At 38.8% G+C, this 21,366-nt stretch overlaps 1 protein-coding gene across 1 annotated transcript in view; it reads left to right on the top strand.

Moving 5' to 3' along the window:
* Positions 1-21,366, top strand: part of DOCK3 (dedicator of cytokinesis 3) — a gene marked incomplete at both ends in the record, with an annotated part of 169,496 nt that overhangs the window by 75,501 nt on the left and 72,629 nt on the right. The window contains 5 exons of the mRNA XM_079540482.1: positions 1,951-2,011; positions 4,199-4,346; positions 11,583-11,671; positions 14,574-14,699; positions 18,594-18,611. Of these exons, the coding sequence (XP_079396608.1) occupies positions 1,951-2,011; positions 4,199-4,346; positions 11,583-11,671; positions 14,574-14,699; positions 18,594-18,611 (442 nt within the window). The remainder of the gene's footprint in view (positions 1-1,950; positions 2,012-4,198; positions 4,347-11,582; positions 11,672-14,573; positions 14,700-18,593; positions 18,612-21,366) is intronic.

Raw genomic sequence — 21,366 nt, 5'->3', positions numbered from 1 at the left:
TCTTATGTCACAAAGGAAAGAAATGTAGTGTGTGAATTAAAGTTGATATGCTAGGGTCCTGCAAAGCATGATTTTTAATTCACCAAATTGGATCGGACTAAGAATGGTGTCCACAATTTCAAAAACGGTGTGATTTCCTTTTATAGTGATCTTAATACTGCTTAGGTGTTTTTAAATTTTGTTTTGTTGTAAGAAAAAGGTTTTATTTGAATGCCATTGAGATTTTTCCCACTGATTCTTGCATTGTGCTTTCCAAAAAAATATACTATTAGAAGGGTGGGCTGTGTTTGAGCATAGCCAAATCTACCAGCCCTGTTCTGCCCACCAACCGAACAGCTTAGCAGGAGCCGTTAATGGCTGCGGTGGGTATCATTTGTCAGTGGAAAAGAAGGGAAAGGGAAAAGAAGAGAAACATGAGTATGTAGACATTAAAGTCATATCAGAAGCCCTAGAAGTGTCTTAAAAGCATTACGTTGAAGTAATCACATAAAAGCTGTGTTTTGCCTTAAAACGATGTGAGGCGATGAGCGTTGTTGCTCCAGCACAAGGAGAAGAATGAGCTGTGGCCACCAAGCTTTGAAGTTTCGAATTTTTCCTTCAGCATGCTCTGCTCCCTCTGCCACCTTCTTAGAGTGCTTTTGTCAGTCTGAAGTTCCTGCTGACAGTTCCTCTGTCCTCAGAAGCATCTGGAGTGGTGCCATTACGTTTGGGGAGATCTGGATGATCCAGTGCAGAGCAATGAGATGACAGCACGTAGTAGAGCGGAGAGGCGGCAGCTGTTGCTGTAGAGCATGAGGAGCCTCTTTGCATCAGAATGTAAAACATCCGTGAAGATTCTCACAGCTCACAGGATTTGTTTGAAATCTTCTTCTCCTGGGATTTAGTCATATAAAAAAACGTTGAGTAGTGGTAATGCCTTTAGGAAGAGATGTTTGTTGGCTCCTTAGTGCAAAAAAAAAAGCCAACAATAAAACAAAACAGCACAGGCGAAAGCACTGTGGTTGATCACTGTCTGTAAAATTATCAGAAACAAATATAAAGCATTGAGGGCAGTTTCTAACTGCATTAATGCTGCATTAATGAATTATTAATTCATTAGACAAGTGCTCTATGCCTGTCTTCTTCATTTATTTTCTCTATCTGTAAGTATTTGTCAGGATCAGTAATGCTCTTTTTTCTTCTTTCTTGTCAGCTTCAGCTCTCCTTTTGCTCTTCCATAGGTTCTTCTGTTACCATTCACTGGATTTTCTTGAAGTTCATTATGAAAAGTTGAATGGAATTATCAGATTTCATATGTCTGTACAGTCACTTGCCTTAAAATTTCATTGGGAACATTTGAAGGTGTCTTGTATTTTACTAAACAACTATATCATCTTAAAACTGAGTTCCCTTCTTAGTTATTCCAGTACCCTGCTGCTGTTCATAACACACTCAGTTTCAGAGTGGCCCTTGCCAACTACCACATCCCCCAATAATCTCAGGGCACAGTTGGGGAATTGGAAGGGGCACAAAGCTTTTCCAGCTGGCAGTCTGCGTGCGACTCACACTGCTTTTGAATTTTGAAGATTGTTATCTATGAACCTTGGCACCCATCAGCTTGTGTGGACAGAGCCTGTAGGTCCTAAGCACGACTGAGATGATTTTAATACAGCATCAAAATGCTAGATGCCAAGATTTTGATACAGCGTTTCTGGCCAGTGGAGTCAGAATATTTCATTTCTTTTCTTCTGTTGTAGAGAACATGCAAACCAAATATGATCTTCCTATGCTTTGTTATTTTTAAATTGGTATGTTGGAAATAATAATACTTCCGGATTTCTAAATACGAAGGGGCTAAATGAATGCAGGGTCCTTATGTGTAGTCCTTAGTGTTGTCTGTGGGAGTTGTTCAGGCTTCGGAAGTGCAGTGTGTTCTGTATTTTATCATCTCTGTTTTTTCCAATCTTCTAGGATCTCAGCAGCAAGGACATGAAGAGAGATTTGTACATAGTTGCCCATGTAATTCGAATAGGTACAGTATGGTGTATAATTCATTGAAATATATACAAAAGTAACAATGTTTTTAAAAGTATTTAAAATATTTATTTTACTGAGCTGATGTTGTAATGATTTAATGAGTTAACAAACTCAGCTATAGGCCATGTGTGTCTGCCCAGACTAATGCTGATGTCACCTGTTGCTACATGTGAAAAAATTCCTGATGGCTCTGTAACAATGGTGCTGTTTTCTCTGTGTGAGACTAAATGTTTGGTCCAGCATCATGCTTAGGAGGGGGGGGAACTGAAAATGCTTTTCGTTTAATATTCTGAAATTTCATATGAGGTCTTTTTACTTATCATGTATAGGTAGTTTAAGGGCACATCATACCTGGACATTCATAACTAATGAAACAGGAACTGTTAGATAAATAGATACAAAGACCTGTTTTCTGCTGTAGGAGTCTGTGGTGCTTCCAAGAACCCACACTTGTATTTAAGGAGATGCCTAACAAAAATATCAGGAGGTCTCACACCTGTCAGTTGTTCTTTCTGCCAGCTAGCACCAAAAAGGAACATTTGCAGTAATATCTGCCTGCTTGCAGCCCAACATCCAATAGCATACACTGCTTCTTTCTAATTTCCCCTGCCTGCTCATGTAGAACTTCCACAAAAAGAGATGTGGATGCTTTGCAATATGAGCTGACCCTTCCCCAGGAAGAAAGTCCTTCCTCGCTAAATCTTTTTGAGCAGTCACCACTTTTAGAGGTTTCGTCTCTGACTTCTTGGCGAAGCAAGGCTTTGTCTTTTATTTTTGAAAACAGTAGTAGCAAGAATAGAAAGGGTTCGAGATGGAAGTTTTAATTTAGAATGTTTCTTATATGGTATAGCAGAATGCTTGAAGTAACTCATAGACAGTTAATGAATGCATTAGCCCAGCAGGGTGCTCAGGTGAAGTGCCTGTATGATTTCTGGTATATAAATTACTTTGGCAGAAAGACTTTTAGACAGGATAGGGTTGATAGGAAAAAACCCCAGTTAAGAAGGATATAATTAGCGAATAACAGGGACTTAAATAGTTCTAAATTATGAATTCGTACTTCCACTGAGAAATAAGCAAGTAAGTGTTTACCTGCATCATAACTCATTACAGACATTTAGACCTAAAATGTTAATAGCACATAGGTAGGAATATGGCAGCCTCTTTAGTTGCTAAACAGCTTTTTAGCTGAGAAATGGTTTGATAGTGTTTGCAATGAGATGGTATTCAACCTTCTTTCCAGTCAGTTCACCACAAGTATGCTTTAGCAGCCACGGGTATCTTTTCTGAAGCACAGAATCTCTAAATGGCTTAAGGAAACTGTAGCTTTGTTGGACTTCCTTCTGGATGACAGTACAAGCCTTCAAAGTCACAAACATGTTAGAAGGGTCTGTTTTTCATTGTCTTACTTTAGTGTGTTATGAAATGTTTGAAAGCTCTAATTACTCCACTTCACCTGAGCTATTTGTTGAAGGAAGCTTGGAGAACTTTTTAAAGCTACGTTGAAGTCTAAGTTCAGATTCTTATCATTGATGCAAGATATGCTGAACAGATTATGATGTGTAGTTCAAGTTGACTCAGATGATCACAGTGATTTTTTTCTGGCCTACACATTTTTGGCTCTGTTAGAAAACTGCCAGTAGGAAGTTAATCACTGCACAGCTCATCTCTGAATTCTACTTTCATGCTCCAAGACAAACGTGATAAATGACAGTATGTGAAATACATTCCCTTAAAACACCTGCATGAAGTGAAAATTTGTGTAAATTTGTGTAAAATGGAAGGACCACATGAATCACTGTGTGGTCGCAGAGAGATGAGTGCAAGATGTATTCTTGTCTCATTTGAGAAATGATTTGTAGTCAGCTGGGCTGGATGCAGATACATGTTGTGGGGCTGTACATCAACAGTGGCCAGACTTTGCAGCGTTTGCTTTGTCCTTGAGTGTTTTGTTAGCTAATAAGCTGGCATTCCTGAATTGAAGTAACCCAGTGAGTCAGCTAGTTCAAGTGAACCTCTGAAATAAAAATGGTATAAGGAGAAAAGGAAGCTACAAATGTAGGGAAGATCACAATTTAGTTGACATTTACTGTGGGAATACATTCTGAGGGGGATTACAGAGCACAATTGATGGAATTGCCGCATTTGAGGATCTAATATCCTGAATTTCTGTTGGTTTTAGGTCGCATGTTGCTAAATGACTCAAAAAAGGGGCCCCCACATTTACACTATCGCCGCCCCTATGGCTGCGCAGTGTTGAGCATCATGGATGTACTTCAGTCGATCTCTGAAATAAAAGAGGAGAAGGATTTTGTTCTCAAAGTTTACACGTGAGTAACTCTTAGAAGTAAAAGAATTGAGAAAAAAAAAATTCAATATATTGATGCATAAGAGATGCTAAATATTAAGGTGCCATAAGCTGCATTTACTGATTTATGTTGACAAGTTATACTAGTTCTATTGGTAGTTACTGTTTCAGAAGCTCATAGAAAGCAATGAATATTATTACAGATGCTTTGGGTATGTTAAATGCTTCAGAAATTATTGAATATTGCTCATATCTCAAATGATATACAAAGCTGTGCTTTTGTTAATGGGCCTTATTTAAAATCTGCTAAGCTCAAGATCATAGGAATATTCTCTGTTACCCTTGATGAAGGGAAGCAGCATCTCCAATTCTTTTTCAGTCATGATGACCAAGAAAACAACTAGGGAACAACTGAAATCAACAGCATGTGACCAGAAAAATCAAAACAAGTCATCATTTTCTGAGCAATAATCTATCTTCTGTTTATTTGTGATTTTGAACTTTGAATTACCAATTCTTACTGTGCACTGTGGTCTCGTAATCATAATAAAGAGAGCACAGACAAATTGTTGGGACACTGCGGAGAGTATTTAGATACCTCATCTTTGAGAAGGAATACTGACAATATTTTGCTGATGATACGAAGTTGGGAGGATTGGCTGACAGCCTGAAGGCTGTGTTGCCATTCAGCAAGACCTGGATAGGCTGGAGAGCTGGGCAGAAAAAAACCGGATGAGGTTTAACAAAAGCAAGTGTAGAGTCTTGCATCTGGGGAAGAATAATTGCATGCACCGGTACAGGTTGGGGGATGACCTGCTGGAGGGGAGCTCTGCGGAAAGGGACCTGGGTGTCCTGGTGGACGACAGGTTGGCCATGAGCCAGCAGTGTGCCCTTGTAGCCAAAAAGGCCAATGGCTTACTGGGGTGCATTAAAAAGAGCGTGTCCAGCAGGTCGAGGGAGGTGATCCTCCCCCTCTACTCTGCCCTGGTGAGGCCTCATCTGGAGCACTGCGTCCAGTTCTGGGCTCCCCAGTACAAAAAAGACAAGGATCTCTTGGAAAGAGTCCAGCGGAGGGCCACGAAGATGGTGAAGGGCCTGGAGCATCTCTCCTACGAGGAAAGGCTGAGTGAACTGGGTCTGTTCAGCCTTGGGAAGAGAAGACTGAGAGGGGACCTGATCCAGGTCTATAAATATCTAAGGTGTGGGGGGCAGAATGTTGAGGCCGGACTGTTTTCAGTGGTGAGTGGAGACAGGACAAGGGGAAACGGCCGGAAACTGCAGCATAGGAAGTTCTGCACAAACATGCGCAAGAACTTCTTTACAGTGAGGGTGACGGAGCACTGGAACAGGCTGCCCAGGGAGGTGGTGGAGTCTCCTTCTCTGGAGGTGTTCAAGACCTGCCTGGATGCCGACCTGTGCGACCTGGTGTAGGGAACCTGCTTTGGCAGGGGGGTTGGACTCAATGATCTCTGGAGGTCCCTTCCAACCCCTACAATTCTGTGATTCTGTGATTTGCAGATGGGCTCAGATACAGATAATAATATTTTGTCTGTAGCCACCATCTGAGTAATAAGATAATTTGAGGGGTAATAGAACTCTTGTGAGAAGTGCATTCAGCAGCAGAAAATGTGCCATTCATGGGAAGCTGTAAATGAAAAAAAATGACTTTCGTTGTTCAGAAAAAGATTCTTGAATAATTCTTCCTACGTTAGAAATCAGTTTGTCCAAAGCAAGTCTCTCAGAGTCAGCTCTTCCATTCTTGTTTTGCCAGCAGTTATGAAAATTGTAGCAAAAATGTCAAGTTGCAGGGAAGAGAATGGACTTCTTTCATCTTTTTGTCAATAGGATCTGGGCAATTCGGCATTTTATCACCATTCAGTTTCAGCTTATCTCAAGCTGATGGTTTCTGGTTATGTAATTTGTTGATGTTGGTCTTGCAGAAATATGTTAATGCATTGGAACTGCGACATTTTGAATGTTTACAGTAATGAAGCATTCTGAATCTGATTTCTGTTTTGATGCCCTTTTAGTGCATCTTTAGCTTCTTCTTTGCTGACAAATGGGAGAGTAAAAATCTGTTAAATACTGCACTTGTCCATTTGTCAGTGATAAATTAATTTCTTAATACTGCCATGAAAAAAAATCACTGGGTAGAGAAGTGTTCCTTTTCTTCTACTCACCCTGAACTGTCCTGTTAGTATGGATTCCCTGCAGACCACCCAAAATACCAACTGTATCAGCCAAAAGGCTGAAGTAGGTTTATACCAGCTGTTCTTCTCTTCTGCTTCCCCAAACTCTTTGTTTTTAACATCCATAGTCAGCCATTACTGCCTCCTCAGAGAAGATGCAGAGCACATAACAAAATTCAACACAGTAATCAGATGCTTCTAATCTTTTATTTCCATTATCGTGCACTGGAGTGTTGTACATTGTTCTTTTATGCCGCTGCTCTTTGGCGTCTTCTTTGTAAACCTCCAACAGAAATCTTCAGAAGAGAGAACAAATTGATCTAGCTAAAAAGTGCCAGCTTATCCCTTTTGCAGCTTTAATAGCTGTTAGTCTTCACGACAGAATGTTTTCACAGCTTTGTCTGCTTACATCTTCTCTTTGCACATTCATTTGGCTAAGCTAACTTTTCTTGCTTTGTAGATAAGAATTGAAATAACAAATTTTTGTCTTCTATGATCTGGAAATTGTGCATGAATACTTAAAACAGCACTGAGCTACTTTTCTTACCTGCTGCACTCACTTTTATTGCTGTTAACATGCCTCAAGCCAGCCCAAAAACATCATGCGATGAAATAAGGAGGGAAGTCTATTTGTATTTTTGAAAGAGAAGTAAGAAGCATTATTTTTGCGCACTACCAGTGTAAAACTTAGAGACAGAAAAGCCTTTCATAGAGAGCAGCTGGAAAGAAGTTGAAAGCCTAACATTGGCTGAAAGAAATACACGGCATTTAAATTGAGACTGTTGCTGGATCCACAAGAGAGAACATGCACAGAAAGAAAAAATCAATTTACTTCACCAGTCTGCCTTATTATTGCTAAAGATTTATGTCTGAAAAGGTCTTTTTGCTCACAATCTGCTGTTGGTTAATCCTGCAGTCATGTTATAATCTTACTAAGAGGATAGAGTACCACAGCTCTAGCTGTAAGCTCATTATGTGAAAGCATGAAGGTTTACTTCTGTAATTCTTTTTAATAATGTACATTTAAAAGTGAGATAAAAACTGAAATCTCAATTCGTATATTTTTAAGATATTTTGATTTCATGCTTTTATGTGAATATTTATCTTCAATTCTTTGGTTTTGATCGCTGCACCTTATTCTTCGTGTTGTTGCTTCCACTGCCCTAAAACCTTCATGTATTTCTCTTTCATTTTATCTTTGTATGGATTTGGGGTCTTTCTGTCCTATTTTCCCTCAGTCCTTTGTGCGCTTCCCTCTTTCGCCAGCACTAGATTTTAAGTTTCTTTCATCTTAATGCTACGTTGTCTTTTCCATTTCGAAATTCAGTTGTTGCTATTTGCCCAGCTGGACAGACGTTCATTGCATTTCTGTCCCTGTCTGTTTGACATCAGGGTCTGTGTAGTATGGCAAACATTCCACTCAATAGATTTACTGCAGAACTAGCCAACCAGCAGAGATGATGGATGGCTCAGGACAAAATTCTTGTTGAAACTAGAAATACGTCTGGTAATACATGTGGTATTTAGACAAAACGCAATAAACTGCATTACTGGTAAGTGTTCTCAGGCCAACATTTCAGACTTGGGGGGGTATTCTTCTTTGTGTTCAAGAAATGTGAAGTACAGCTTACTTTGGTATTTGGTACAAAACTAGCTTTAAGCTAACTTGACCCTCCATTGATTTTTGGGACAACTTTGTTCCCGCTTAATTTACAGGCATAAGTCTTTGGAGACTGAAATCTATTTTAAATTCAACTCCAGAGGCTGATACAACAACTAAAAAGTTAAAAGTTAGACATTTTCTGTAACCTCAGCTCTGAAGGTGAAGAATGGTACAGACTTTGTTCTGTTGGTTCCCTTTTTAAGGAAAACATTATTTGCAGTGGAATAAATGATTTCAATTGTCTTGCCAAGGGAAGTGCAGTAAGGAATGTGGGTAGAATTTTTTTTTCCCTGATGAATAAGCTGAATAGAAGATAAGTTTACAAACAGGTCTATAGATGGAGGAATAGGAATAGACAGGGACATGTATCCTTACATCCCTGATCCCAAAGGGTGAGGGGAGTGCACTGCAGGAAGCAGGCAGGCTCACGCACCCTGCTCCTGTGTCACTGTGGGAAGGTTTCATATCTTCCTGTGATCAGCTGAGATGTCCACTGCCCAAACCCAGCAGTGAAGGAGGGATGAGGAGATGGTTGAAGAGCTAAGATTTCTAAGATTTCTAAGATTCTGGGATAGCCCCAGCCTAACCTCACCTGCCAGGCCAAAAATGCAGCCTTAACAGTGTTTTGGATAGCAGGTAGAGAGGACACAACTTTTCTCCATTTCTCCTGCATTAGTGTTTGTACATCATGCTTAATTTGTTCCAGATTGTCTTTTGTTGTGTGATAATCAGTGTTTGTTGAGTATTGGTAAGTGTACTGTAACAGGCTGCAGCTTATCTCACTGTTCTTGACAGTATGTGGTGTGCTAATACTGACACAACCAAAAATTATTAGCTACCCCTTTTTCTAGATGGCTTTAATTCCTTTTACCAGGACACTATTCTTCAGTTCCATTATGGTGCAGCCAAAAAATCTCTGTTGTCTTCACAGTAGCAGCTTCATATCATGCCCCAATTTTGCCAACATTATGGAGGAAATCAATGAACGTTTTAAAATTTTATAACACATGGAACAAGTTTTAGAAAGATACACTTCTTTCTCAATACTGTTTTTAGGAGTCAAAAGCTTATAAACAGTTTTCTGAAGGGCTTTTTGTTCATTTTTTGTTGTTGTTGTTGTTTAGGGTTTCCTTTAGGTAAAAGTCAATAGGAATGAAATTTAATTCAGCTATTTAATTCAGTTGCACTTCACAAAGAATAAGATTCAGTATTACTGCTGAGTTAAATATTGCTGACTTTCATTTGTGCTTTAAATATTCTGAATAACAATCGAATTTAAAAGGCAGTTAGATGTGATCAAAACCCTTCTTTTTCTTCTTCTTCTTCTTTAACCAATAGGACTGTTTGTGACAAAGGTCCCATTTTGGGTCTTCATTTAGATTATTACATCTGTAAAATTGTCATTTCATCTGTGCTTACACTAGTGTGAAGTACATTACAGCATTCTTAGTGCATCTCTCTTCATTATGTGATAACAAGCTGTGCTGATAGCACTTTTTTTCCTGGAAGCTTAGCATCTTTAACAGATTGGTTATACAGCTTTACTCGTTATTAGTGCAAACAAAGCTATTCAGCTTTAATGTTCAGCTAAATAAGAGTCATCATTCCAATTGAAAGGATCTGTGGTTTCTTACTGGAGTTCAAGCCTGTTGCTTTACACCATCTCACAAAGCCCCACTGAAGAACCTGGCTGTTGTCTTAATGAGGTCTTGTAGTTATGAAAAAGAATCATAGAATCATGAAGGTTGGAAAAGACCTCCAGGATCATCACCGTTCACCTGTCACCAATATTTCCCCACTAAACCATGTCCCTCAGTACAACAACTAAATGTTTCTTGAACACAAAGCTGCCAATCGTGTTCTCCCCTTCCCTTGTCTTCTCCGGGCCAAAAAATCCCAATTTCCTCAGCCTTTGCTCATCCACTGGGCTCTCACAGGAGAGAGATGTTTTGTTTTTGTATTAGGGAGCCCAAAACTGGGCACAGTATTGTGGATCCAGACTGCCAGTGACGATTGAAACACAGACAGACCACTAATTTAGTATGTTTTGTAAACATTCAGTAACAAAATAGAGTTGTGAATGTATCTTCAACGTCCTGACAGCAGCACAATTATGTATGACCGAGCCCTTTTATACCCTCGGCCCTGTATTTCTCTACAGTTCATATCTTGAAGAATCCCCAAAAGCTCTTTCCCAGCATACCTTAACAAGACCTATATCCCCAAAGGCAGAAACCCACTGAAGACAGGAACCCTTTTCAGTCCACAAAGCAATCCAAAGAGCCTTTCCTACTGACTCCTCGGAGCAGTTTTTTCCCCGGGACTGAGTGCTGAATGTTTCCTTCCTAATGCAGCAGCAGGAGGATTGGGGTCAGCAGCTGTGTTCTCTGCTGAGGACAGCAGGGTTCCTCACTTCCTTTCTACTCCATTCTGGTCAGGAAGAAGAGCCTTTCATTGCATAACCTAGCAGGAAAGACAGAATTATCTGGAAATATTTACAAGGATTTTGTTCATAGACACTGCTTTTAGGTGGTGGACTTGGTAGATGTACATCCAGCTGTTTTGGATTTGATTGTCTAATGAAGGACCATGCAGCCAGCTACACTGCGTTGATATTGTTTGAAAAGAGAATAATTTGCACGCCAGATTTCAGTGCTTTATTGGAGCTGATGTTAACATTGATTTTTTAATAGTGAAATAATATTGAGTGGAAATATGACAAATGAGTTGACATATAGTTATATTGTAATTTCTATCCTGGAAGTGTGTCAAGGGCTTAGGTACATAAAGTAAATGAAAATGGGAAATAATAAGCATTTACTGTTAATGCTTATTGAAATTGCATATAGATGAGTGGACCATTAAAAAAACTCCTGCAGAGAGTGGAATTTGTACAGAAGCACGCATATCTTTTTCCTGCAGTTTGGGAGGTAGGGCTACGTCGTGTTTCAGGCACCCTGTAAAGTGTGCACGTGAGCAGAAGACTTGCTGTTGATGCTGAGACACTCAAAAATCAGATCTTTATTTTATCTTCCGAATTCTACTTTTTATTTCTTGAATCTAGCTTTGTTGTTGTTGTTTGTGGTACACAGAACAGTAATATATGGCAGCAGTTACTTCCAACTCAAAACCAATTTTCTATGTGCAGAGAATTCAGCTAAAGATAAATAAATCTTCATTCCATCGTGATACAAAGAATGAAGCAATTGCTTTAATGATAGAAGAGTCACTGAACGCTCAAAAATGTCCATAAAAAGGAGATAACTATTGGGGAAAATGTTTTTTCTCCTTTCACTTTTAAAAACAAGACTTTTGCTCATGCATCAAAACCCCACAGTGTTATTTCTGCAACAAAGTTGACTTTCTTATCAAGCTTTTAGCTTGAACTGGTGTTATTTTGCTTTAGGTGTAACAATGAAAATGAATGGTGTCAGATCCATGAAAACATCATTCGCAAGTCCAGCACCAAATACACAGCACCCAGCTCCAACTATGGTAAGTGTTTACTTGTATACTTCTCTGGTAGAAGAACTGAAGATTTCCTTTTGAAACTGCTGATTATTTAGAGTGCAGTATTTCAGTGACTTGCGAGATTACACGTAGCTGGATTTCTGTACCTGCTGTGATGATTTAAATGTTAACTAAAACTTGTGTTCTGTTTACAGATGTAAGCTGCCTTACCTTTGCCAATTTAACCAGGAATTATAATACATACTTGTTATCTTTCCTTTTCAGATACAGTTGAAAATAATACGTTGTGATTTCAGTGTGCTTAATTTTCTTCACCTTTTTATCTATTTTGTTTAATTATTCCAGAAGATCTCACCTGTGGAGAGAGCTAATGGCCTGCTATAGAATTAGCTTATGGTCTGTTGTATTTACAGTATATCTGTGGTTGTGAAAACTGCTAGCCCATGCTTGGATACGACGTTAGCAGCTATCAGCACTGGCAGAACTCCGCTGTGTCTTTGTGACACTGGCTGAGGTTGAGCAGACTTCACTGCACAGGAAGAGAAGGATTAAAATTTATTCATTGGAATTTCCCTGAGTAAAACAATCTTCCTGTTCAATTCCCTTGAAACTTCCAGGTATCACATGTATCTGTGGGCTGCTCTCCTGAGGATACGGTGCGTCTGTGTGAATGAGGGTAAAACCAGATATTAAGTTTGTCTGTGTTATGTAGAAAATTCTGTCTGACCCAAGATAAGCGGCATTTTCATACCTATAAATTCATTGTCACAAAGACCCTGTGGTAGTTTCAGTACTGAGTGTTCCGTTACGTAGTTGAGGAGAATTAGCTGCCTTAGGAGGGTGTTTACCACCTTTCACATCTATTTTTATTTTCCTGGTTAATGGCAGATAAACATGGAAAGAATATGTACATCTTTCACTTGTAACTTCATTAATACTTTACTGATTTAAGGATGAAGTTGCTATTCCATTCCAAAAGAAACCAGTGAATTAGATAGTGTTCTGCTTAGTTGCAGGTAGTTTTGCATTGCTAGGTGAGGGTATGGTTCAGACAGGCACACTGATATCCAAGTACTATTATTGCCTTAGTGCCACTTATTTGCTTATTCAGATGTTGTAGCAGAATATGCATTTCACAACCATGTAAAAAATGTTAAACACAACCAAAAAGCAAATAAAAGAGGTTTGAGTTTGGGGATTCGTGACATTCAAAGCTGATCTCCTTCCACATTGTTCCTATTACAGTGAAGTTTGTCTACCACTTATCCTGAATTGTGAACAACTTGGAAAACTTGGTCTGTTTGCATTAATTGCAACTGCCAGGTGCCTGCTGAAACGTTCTTTTTTTGGTTATGAGCATTTTTGAAGAGCAGAAGAAAAGGAAATAGATTTTTACTTGTCTTCATCTCTTTAAGATAATCACTTGAAACATACTAAGATCTAATGTATCTCTGGATCAAGAGTTTGAGGCTTGGCAGAAGTGCTGTCACAGTGTGAGGGACAGTATTGCAGACTGAAGTGATTTTAAGCATAAGTAGTGCAATTTGGGCTTCTCATAACCTATTCTTAGAGTATAGAAATTTTCAAATCACACTTGCAGTTTGTTTCCTGAAAGCAAGCTCTGGTTGGTTCTCTCCCTGTCTCAGCAGCTCTTACATAAGAGTAGTCCTTCATATCTGCTGCAGGGAACGGAAAAACCTGGGAGGTTAGGCTGGAAGAGAAAAGACGGGAGAGCAGACTACCAACCTCTTGGGAGAAGCAGTAGGTAGGCAGAAGGTTGTTGGAGTGTAGCATGTGGGAGGGTGTCAGAGAAGTGCTATCTGTAATACTGTGCTGTAATATTACGTTCTCTATTATTTCTAGTGACTAACTTATACAGGTAATCGATCAACTCTGGTTTGATTTGCTAACTACTGGAGGTATTGCACGTGGACTGGATATTAGTGCTCTCAGTTTCCTAAAAGCATGTCTAACGAAATGATTACATATTGTTTGCAAAGCCAATATATTGAGCTTAGAAAATAGCAGAATTAAAGATAGTTTGTGCAAGAATATGTATAAAAGGTAGTTTTTGCATGTGTTGTTCCACACAGTGAGCAGAGAGGAAGAAAGAGCTACTGGCTGTCATTCACTGAATGAAATAAGGAAAAATTACTATATGAATGTGATTCTCATTGCTTTTTGTGCATGCTTGGCGGAGGATGAGACTAAGTCTTCATGGTTGGTCTTAATGCTGGCGTTTTCTGGCATCTTAGTGCTTAATTTTCTAACTTTACCAGTACATAATCCTCATTCTATGGGTGTGGTATATCCTTTAAATTAAAAGCTAATAGAGAAGTTAGACTAACTGTGCAGTTATTCCTAGTGATTGATATTCCTATTTGATTGATACACTGAACAAAGGGTCACGGAAAGAGCTGGCTGCTGAGCATTTCTGGTGCTTGTTTTCCAGGTTCACTTTCACCTGTTGGTTCTCATGAAATATGTTGAGATACAGAATTTCTCTAAAGTCAACATTATTACATGAAGTAGGTCAAGAATAAAGTGAAACATTGCTATTAAAGACACTTCTGCAGGATTGTGTAATACGGTAGTTCACATAGAAGTGATGTTGCTCGTATATATGTAGTAATTCACTGTATATGACGTATAGAAATAACGCTAAATACTTCAACTTGTGATGTGCCATTGGAATTGAGTATTCTGACTTGGAAAGCATTGTAGTTTATATAATATTATGCTCCTAACTGATCACTCGAAGCAGATCTGTTTCTTCCGTTCCACTTCTAAGCGATTCCAAGGCAAAAAATAACTTTATGTTTGGGTATTTGTATTAAATTTTATTAAATTAACCACAGATTAAAGCAGTTTTTTAGCCATCTAATTCTTAGGCCTAAAAAATGAATATTTCTGTGGTTTTTTTCAGGACTTATAATATCTCTTCAGCTTCTTCGTGGTGACATGGAGCAGGTTCGGAGGGAAAACCCCATGATCTTTAACAGAAGTGTTTCTGTTACCAGAAAGCTGGGTTTCCCCGATGTCATAATGCCAGGTAAACATAACAGCTCTAATCTTAAGACATTGGTCATGTTTTTCTCATGTTCTCCTTAAAAAAACATCAGAAAATACTTTTCTGGAAGAAGGTTAAAAATACAAGGGTTGTATTATTTGTCACTACATGCCAGTTGCAGATTCTGAGAGGCATGCTGAACAGTTTAATCAGTGGACACTCAATATTCATATGTATCAGAGGTGATCTTGGAAGTTTGCTTAATTTCCTTTTCCTCATTTAAAAATCCCCCATGTAGACTAAGCGTGGAAATGTTTATTTTAAAATTTTCTTAAAAGTTTCTTAATAGTAACCTAAAGCCTGACTGAAGAGTTTCTTCTACTTTGCCACCTTGATTTTTGGAGTTATTGTGATCCTTTTACCTTGGTGTACAGTACATGAGGCTGCAGGTCTGGTCTGATTTTCCAGCTGATCTTACAGAGTTCCTAGTCCCTGCAACAGCTGCCTTGGCTGAGGCTGTGCTGTGCTCCTTGCTTCTGGAGCAGCAGCTTAAGACAGCTGTCTTTTTGGCACGAGTTGAGGTAGGCACAGCATAACCAAGAGTTCATTTAGGGAGGAAACTGGAACTTAGCCAGTCACACAATCATGGATACAAAACCTGGCGTTAAACAGCCTTAATTTTTACAGTGTAATAAGAAATGGGCTTTCTAATTATGTTGCATGTGTAGCGATACTACCTTATTGCTTTGCAATATAACAGGACCAAGGATGACTTGCAGACATAAGAAATTTAATAAAAGCATAATGGGAAAACTATCAGATTTTATTATTGGAAAGACTGCAGTGACACATCGGCATCAAAAGCAATTGTTGTAGCTTTACTGTGGAGGCTCTTGAGGAAGCGCAATAAGAACTGAGAATATGTGGGAAGAATTCTAGAATCCAAGGTATAAGGGTTTAGAACAGTATGTTATTATTTGCTAATACTCTTGAAAGCAGCTGTAATATGGTCTTTCTTCCCTGTTCCTGCTGAAATGCTGCTGTAACTATTTGTAAAGCTAGAACTAGAAATGTAGTTCACAGTCCACCGTATTGAAATAACCTGAAATTGGTGTCAGTTCAGTACTGTGGGTTATAAAGCCAATTAAAAATTTTAGTTCCTAGTGACCTTAAAGCAGTTAAATAGGGAAAAGGCTAAGTATTGTGTGCAGATATGTAGACACTGTGCCAGCATGATGGTCTGCTGCGATTGAGATGACATGTAGATGTCAGCTAGGAAATGTAGCTGTAGATCACAGCTAGAAAAGTCAGCATGAGGAACAATTTAACAAAAATTTACTTACCCAATTCTCCTGCAAGAATTGCACTTCTGTGTTTGTAGAACTGCCCCTCAGTTCCTTCAGACCATTTGATTTTAGCAAACTGAAAGAATGGCTTTGTGGCCTTGGTGTTCCCCCTCACCTGTTTCTGGAGCCTGCCATAGTGGGTCTGTTTTCCCTGTGCTTTTGCTGTTGTGTCCAGGGGGTGAGTAAGCAAGTTAGCAGTGTTATGGCAAAAGCTGTTCCTACCCTAAACTTTAGAGATCCTCTATCTAGTGAAGCTAATTACAATTTCCAAACCTAATTTCTCTTTGTAATTAAGAACACTAGAGAGAGTGCTGCTTCAGTGCAAAGGAGGTCAACCAAATTACAGATATGTTGTTATGATTTTGGTGATATTCAGCTGTGACACCTTGGACATTTTAGCTAAATGAAAACCATTTTCCAAAGTGAATACCTGCAGTGCTTCCATCTGCATATGTATGGTAGTGACATTTCCAGCTGACCCAACAGCTTCTCAAGTTGCATCCCTCACAAAGACATTCTGTTAAGTCACTGTTGCTAGCTAGTGTCCTTTTTTTCTTTTTCTTTCTTTCTTTTTTTTTTTTTTTTTTTTTCTTTTTGTGGAAGTGACAGTTTCTGTTGGGGAGAACAGAGGGATTTTAAGATGATAATATGCTTGGAATTGGGTTCATAGTGGGGCAATTAGGACAGACAGATTGGTCTACTGAAATTACTGACCAATGCAACAAACATATGAAAGGACCACCATTCTGCTACTAAATGCTTACAGCCCCTCTAAGGTGCTGAATACTCAAAAATTCTCAATTCAGAGGGGGATGCAAGATGTCCACATATACAGTCTTGATGCCAAGCTTCCAGGCATTTCTGTTCGGAGAAAAAAAAAAAAAAAAAGAAAAAAGGCTCTAATTTGTAGACAAAAGGCAGTTTGTAAATGTGCTTGAGTAGCAGATAGAACAACCAAGGCAGTCGTGGTGTGTGGACAGACTGTCGCTGCAATGACAAACGAGGATACTGCTGGATGCAGAGTGAGATAGTCGTGAGCAGTGCTCTAAACAAAAAAAATTCATTGTCCTGGATATTCTTCAACTGAAAAATTAGGAGATTAAAACACAACATCGCTGTGCTGATGCCATCAATATTATTCATTCTGTTAAGTGACAGCAGATATTTGCAGATTTTTATTTTTTAAAAACAATAGATGAAACTGGTTTGAGCTTACATGATGGCTACGACAGAGCACTTGGATAGAGGGAGTTATCCTTCAGATGTGTTAGCAAAGCTAGAGGAATAAGGAATGCCCATCAACTCGCCGTGCTTTGTGCCCACGTCATTACAGCCAGAATCAGACTGTTTGGGTGTGCTACTGTGGTCTGGAATTAGAAAAGATATCATTTACAAAGCAACCACATGAAATCTTTTAGCAGTTCTCAACCATGCCTGTTTCTTTAATTGTCTTTGTCAAACTTCCTTTTCCTTCCTGTTCCTGAAAGAACTGTTTCTTTCTCATGAAAGATGGGGTTTCCTCTCTGGGAAGAGCACAGAAAGTGCATGTAAAGATACGTATTTTGCAAGTGGATGCTGATTTTTAAAACAGTGTGATTGAAAAATTATTTTGATGAATCAATTAATGAAGGCTAATATATCACCTAATATTGTCAAAATTTGCAACGGTCATTCTGCTGACCCAAGAAATGTATTTTCTTTAAAGCAAACAGAGCTGACATTTCAAATGAATCTTCCTGGTGATGGGTTTTAACATCTTCAATTTCTTTTTTAATAGGAATTCCTTTCAAATGTAGGTGTCTTAACCATTATAATTCTGTAGCTCTATAATTTTGTGTCTCTCCACACAATTCTCCTACCCCGTTTTTTTTTACAGTAGCACTCGTTTCTGTATCAAGCTCATTTTTCCCTCGCTCAGATAAGAGCATCATGAGTGGACGTCATTTAAGAAATTAAATTAAACAAGTCTTGATGTGCTTGTATCTTGCATGGTTATGAAAACATATATATATATATGTTAATGTATTTTGAAATAACCATGCCTGCCTTCAGTTTTAAGTGTAAATTTGTGTTCTTTGTTTCCTGTTGTGTTGTGACCTGAGAAGAGCATCGTGAAGACTAATGCTCTTTTTGCCCAAATCAGAAGGGAGTCAGTCAGCACAGACTCACAAAGAGGTGGTGGGTTTTTGTTCCATTTTGGTTTTTGGTTTTTATTCTTTTCTGAGTTGCTGTTGGGTTGAAGAACGTCCATCTGATCCTGAAAATTTTACCTTTCCCCAGAGATAAAAGCAATGAGGCATGTGCTGCTTGCCTTTTGGATTGCAACTTTATTTGTATACAGAACTTGCTGATCAGAAATCTATTGCATAGGCATGGCGTTTGTCAGTTCCCTAAAGGACATCCCTTCCCTTCCCCATGTGCTGATAAGTATTCTGTCTTTTACTTTGATCCTCTGGTGAAAAGTGCATGCTTCATCTTCTACTTGTGAGTGATGTTTCTTTCTCTTTTTTTTTTCTCTTTCCTTGTCTTAATTTCCTGGCTTCTCTCTCTTTCCTTTCCTTTTATTGTCTCCCCTTTCTTTCTGATGCAGAGATGAAGATAGTTGGGTGTAAGTTTCTGCTTTTCTGTGTAATGTCTGCTTATTGCTTGCTTTTTCCCATTTTCATACCTTTCATGGAATGTTGGGGATTGGTAAAGGTAACAAATCATAACATTTCAGAGAAATTTTAGTAACAGAGGCTTTGTCTTTCCCGTCTCTTCATATCACAGGCCAACTTAAAAAAGGTTAATCAGTAGGAAAGGTGAGGAAAATCTCAGCATCTGCTCTCTCAGGTGGCAGAAATACACTGAGAATTGGACGTGGCAGCACTCATCAGCCATCCTCAGAATATTCAGGGTGACGGAATTGATGAGGCTGAAAGTTACAGTTATGTAATAATTACCCCCAAAAAAGCATTTACAAGGAGATTAAAGAACGTTTTTATCATTAATCAACTGTCAGAAAATGGAAAGTAAAAAATATTAATTTGGAGGAGATAACATTAAAAATTCAGCTTACAGCTACAGAAAACCTTTCCAGGCACATCACTGAATTTAAAAAAATCCTATTCTTTTCCAGGCACAGAAGTGCAACAATGGATATCAAATAGTCTACTAAACATCATTTGTTCAGTTTTTAATTACAGGAATTGAAACAATTTGGGTGTTTTGTTCACCAAAAGCTAGAGTTGAGTTGAGTTGAGTGGAGTTGAACTTGCTCAATGTTCCATTTATAGAGGGGGGGAAAAAAGTTTCCTTTGGTAGGTAGGCAGTCAGTAAAACCTGTGTTTCCCTTTACCAATGCAGTGTTATTCCCAGTAATGTTAATAGTTGCATGCCATCAATACTTCAAGAATTTAGAAAGTTACTAAGTTACACTTATAAGTGTTAGATTAAATACAGGCTGTTTCTGTACATGGTTATTAATTTGCTATTTAAGTCCTTAATCTTCGAGTGAAAAACCTGCAAAACCAGTATAAATCATTCTTTGATTGATTTATCCTAACGCAGTTATTGTCCATTGGACTATTGAATGTTATCAAGTCTTGACAACTAATATTTGGAATGTGTACAATGTGTACTGTAAACACAAAACCAGTGTTATGAATCTTATATTCATTTCCACAACTTGCTTAAAATAAAATAGTTTCGGGTGATAGGAGAAAGGACTTCAGTGTAAGCAAAGCCCACACAGTTAATATTTAATGACCTGGTAATTTGAATACAAATTGTATATTCGACATAGTTAGATTTTAAAGGAACAGTAATAGCCAAAACAAAACCCTCATAAAAGTGATGGGAGAATAAATGAAGGGCAGCACGAGACATCACAAAATAATTCTTGCTATTGTGAGAAGCTCCGTATGACAAGACATTTCATGAAGGTTTAATCTCAGGAACTGCATATATAAAAACTGCGTATATTTTGTGCTAAGGAGCCGTTTACATTTGGTTTTAAATAAAAAGCACTTGTTGAGGGATGGCCTTTAATACCATTCTGAAAACTCACTGGCTGCTTCATTTCATCCTGACATCGAGTGTCCTCAGTTCAAATGCCGCGCACCGGTTGGAACCTACAAATGCTTTTGGCCCACTGGCCTCCTAGCACTCTTTTTTCTGTGCTAACAATAGGAGGCCAACACTGACCCACTTTGATGAGCTGCACTGTTCTCCTGTGAGGATGGGAGAGGCTGCTGAGATGCACACTGGCACACATGCTGCTTTTCTGCCAGAGTGCAAGAGAAGTGTTGTCACTTCCAAGCCAGAACTATTTGCATGGAGGTGTGTCTGCTTTATTAACGAGTCCTTTATTCCTCTCTTTTTCTATTTTAAGACAGAATTAAGCAAGGGAAGAGCTCTCTCTGCCAGGGTTTTTGACTTGCTGTGTAGCTGTTTTTTGGTGTCAGAGCTGACAAGGATCTCTTGATTCTGCTGATCACACTTCTTGTTTTGTCACATGCGAGCAGCACGGTGCAATCTGCTTGGGCACTTCTGAGCTGCTGTGAAGGCCTCTAGCCTTGCAATTTGCATACTCAGAACAAAATGTCTGACACACTGCTCTGTGTCCAAGCATTTACTCTGTTTCTGTGGAGCCCTTTACAGTATCTGAGCTCAGAAACATCGAGAGTGGCAGCAGCAGTCAGGAAAAAAAAGCTAGCAAGGATGCAGTAGTAGCTTAGGTTAAGTAACATGCTAGGAAGAGGGAATTCTTTTAGAAAGGATGTTTTTATGATTACACACTAACAAACTGAAGTCTGTGAGTTTCTGGCTTTAACTCCAGACTTTGAAGAAGCAGATGAGTGCAGTGCCTGAGAGCAGCAGCCTTCAGTCTTTTCTTACTTTGCATTATGGCCTTTTCTGGTTATTTTTAAGATGCTATAAACTATTTTTACAAGAGAAGATGCTCCATTACACTTCACTGAAGTACTTTTTCCCTTTTTTTCCTTCATTTTGATGCAAATCCACTGTTATCTCGATTCCTCTGCCCCCCACCCCACAGGCATTTTTTCAATTAGTGAAGTAATATCCCTTCTGGTAAGCTTAATGGAAGATTGGATGCTGTACGTTCACCAAACTCTGCATTTAATTTAAACTAGGATTTGCAATCTGACACTGGGCTTCGTGTGGCCATACCCTGTTCTGGAGAAGAGGCCATAAATAAGAATCTCCCAAATGCTAATTTATGGGTACAACTAATTTCTATTAAGAATCACAGCATATAAATTGGATTCTTTCGTCCTCATCATGCATGCTGCTTCGAAAAAAGGCTGGAGGCTGTTAAGCAGAAGGAGTTTCAAAACAAAAGCCCTGACTTAAACTATCTT

Source organism: Tetrao urogallus, assembly GCF_951394365.1.
Source record: "Tetrao urogallus genome assembly, chromosome: 10".
NCBI classification, from domain to species: Eukaryota; Metazoa; Chordata; class Aves; order Galliformes; family Phasianidae; genus Tetrao; species Tetrao urogallus.
The sequence above is the reverse complement of the archived record's forward strand: the minus strand, read 5'-3'. Positions and strand labels throughout refer to the sequence as shown.